The sequence below is a fragment of the Octopus bimaculoides genome, chromosome 17 (genome assembly GCF_001194135.2).
Source record: "Octopus bimaculoides isolate UCB-OBI-ISO-001 chromosome 17, ASM119413v2, whole genome shotgun sequence".
NCBI classification, from domain to species: Eukaryota; Metazoa; Mollusca; class Cephalopoda; order Octopoda; family Octopodidae; genus Octopus; species Octopus bimaculoides.
This window is the reverse complement of record NC_068997.1, coordinates 28435891-28438237: the sequence shown is the minus strand read 5'-3', so window position 1 is coordinate 28438237 and position 2347 is coordinate 28435891. Positions and strand designations below refer to the sequence as shown.

The 2347-nt window shown below is 37.2% G+C and overlaps 1 protein-coding gene across 1 annotated transcript in view; it reads right to left on the bottom strand.

Annotated features, from left to right (window-relative positions):
* Window positions 1–2347, bottom strand: part of LOC106870684 (protein virilizer homolog) — a 68649-nt gene that overhangs the window by 20298 nt on the left and 46004 nt on the right. The window contains exons 22-24 of the mRNA XM_052974140.1: window positions 1560–1763; window positions 901–986; window positions 49–202 (exon numbers count right to left, since the gene is read on the bottom strand). Of these exons, the coding sequence (XP_052830100.1) occupies window positions 49–202; window positions 901–986; window positions 1560–1763 (444 nt within the window). The remainder of the gene's footprint in view (window positions 1–48; window positions 203–900; window positions 987–1559; window positions 1764–2347) is intronic.

Below are 2347 nucleotides of genomic sequence, written 5' to 3'. Positions count from 1 at the left end.
AAACATCCGAGAAGAATTTGGGATGGAAAGAGAAAGAATTCTGCTCACTGCTTACCTCTGACTCCCTTGACATGATCAGAAATGATAATGTTGTATTGATAATGCTTAGTGCGGGTTTCACAATAGACAAAACAATTGATAACTGGCTGCTGCTTTGTGGGATTCCTTGTTGCCATGGCCGCTGCATCCGATCTGCAAGTCTCTGTAGAAAAGAAAAGAAACAACCAAAAATTAGAGTTTTAACCATCATCACCATTTGATGTCAGCTTTCCAGGCTGGCATGGGTTGGACTAATTTTATAATTTTGTTTGCTTTTTCTCTCATTCTACATTATGTGGGTTTTCTTTCCTTTTTTTTTTCTTTGCATAAGTGCAGGCATAGCAGGGCGGTTAAGAAACTCAATTTGCAACCTCATGGTTTCAGGTTCAGTCCCATTGTACAGCTCACATGAGACAGACAGAATGGTCGATTTTTCTACAGCTGGATGTGCTTGTTGTAACTAACCATCACCTTTGTCCAATAAGGTAAGATTTCCTTATGTCATACACGCGTGCACACACACACAAATATGATGGGCTTCTTTCCATTTCTGTCGACCAAATCCACTTACAAAGCTTTGGTCAACCTGAGGCTATAGAAGAAGACACTTGCCCAAGTGTTTTCCAGCATGACTGAACCTGGAACCATGTGGTTGGGAAGCAAACTTCTTACCACACAGCCAAGAGGATACACAGAATCAAGCACAAATCGACATCAGAATTTTACTGGAACTGATTTTGGTAAAGAAGCAAATTAAAGCGGTTGTCGAATTGGACAGGGATTGAAACACAGAAAACAAGAGGGACAAAACGAAATACTGAAATATTAGAGAAAAGAAATCATTAAAAGTGAACAACATACCTGTAAGAAGACGACAAAAAGACGGAAGCAATCGGCACTGAGAAGTTCAATAATGATATAACTGTACTTCAGTTCTACTGGTCGTTCTGTGAGAGAGTGAGAGAGAATACCAAAAGAATTAGAACAAAAACTAAAACCAAATATTCTTATATAATTACTAAATATATAGAGCCACATGCGTATAAATGGATATATGGGTGTATCATCATCATCCATCCATCATTTTGAATCTGGGTTTTGTCCCCATAAACAGGGGTGGCCAGATCTACCCCAATGCCATAGCAACTGCTCTCATACCTTCTCACCATCTTGCCCAGTTTTGGGCATCCTCACTTCTCAAGCCAACCCTCCCAATCTCTTCCTCCACCTGTCCCCTCCACATTTTCCTCTGTCTATCTCGCTTTCGCTGTCCATTTGCCTCAGACTCTAGCACCCTCTTCAGAACATGCTCCTGAGAACTACATTAAGGGTACACGTGTCTGTGGAGTGTTCAGCCACTTGCAAGTTAATTTCACGAGCAGGCCATTCCATTGATCAGACCAACTGGGACCCTCATCGTTCCAGCAGAGAGCCAGTTGCGAATCGCTGAGGTAGTTCCTAAGAGAGAGCAAAGCCTATCGCACACAACAATAGATTTTTAGTTGATGGAAGCAACTTACCTTCAGCATATTTGGTTTTCGGTGGAACTGCCAAGAAGTTGAGCACTCTCAGGATTGTAATTAACCCTCGTGGTAACTTCAACACGTCATCAGCATACATTTTCAACTGTAAGATTAAAGACTGCAGAACCTCATGAGAGAAGCTTGTAATTTTTTTTATTGGGCACAACCATTCTTGTATTTCTTGCATTTTTGTAGCCATTTCTGAATAAAAGAATGCAACAGCTCAGAGGACAAAAACCACTAAGTATAATCAATTTTGGTAAAGTAATATACAAGATAATAATTAGTCTGAAATTAATTTTGAAATGATCTAAAAAATAAAATACACACACACATATATATACAGGGTGGCCCAAAGTAGGTTTACAGTTATTCAACTGTCTCTTTCGCATTCATATAACAACAGTTTAGATCTTAATTATAAAAAAAATTTAGTTAATTTTGTCAAGCTCCCTTTTCAGTTTGTAAGATAGAAATTTAAATGTAATAAAATGTTTTAAAAGAAATTTAAAGTGCCTACGTGATAACTGCAAACCTACTTTTGGGCCACCCCGTATCTATCTATCTATATATATAATATAATATAGGATAAAATCTTTATAAGAATTTATCAAGTAGGCAGCGTGAAAAAACCTCATAATGAAAAAAACTCATCATTACTATATTACTATATAGTTACTATATAGTTAATGCCCTTATATAAATTATATATATTTATGAAAAAAATGATGAGTTTTTTTCGTTATGAGGTTTTTTTCACGCTGACTACTTGATAAATTCTTATA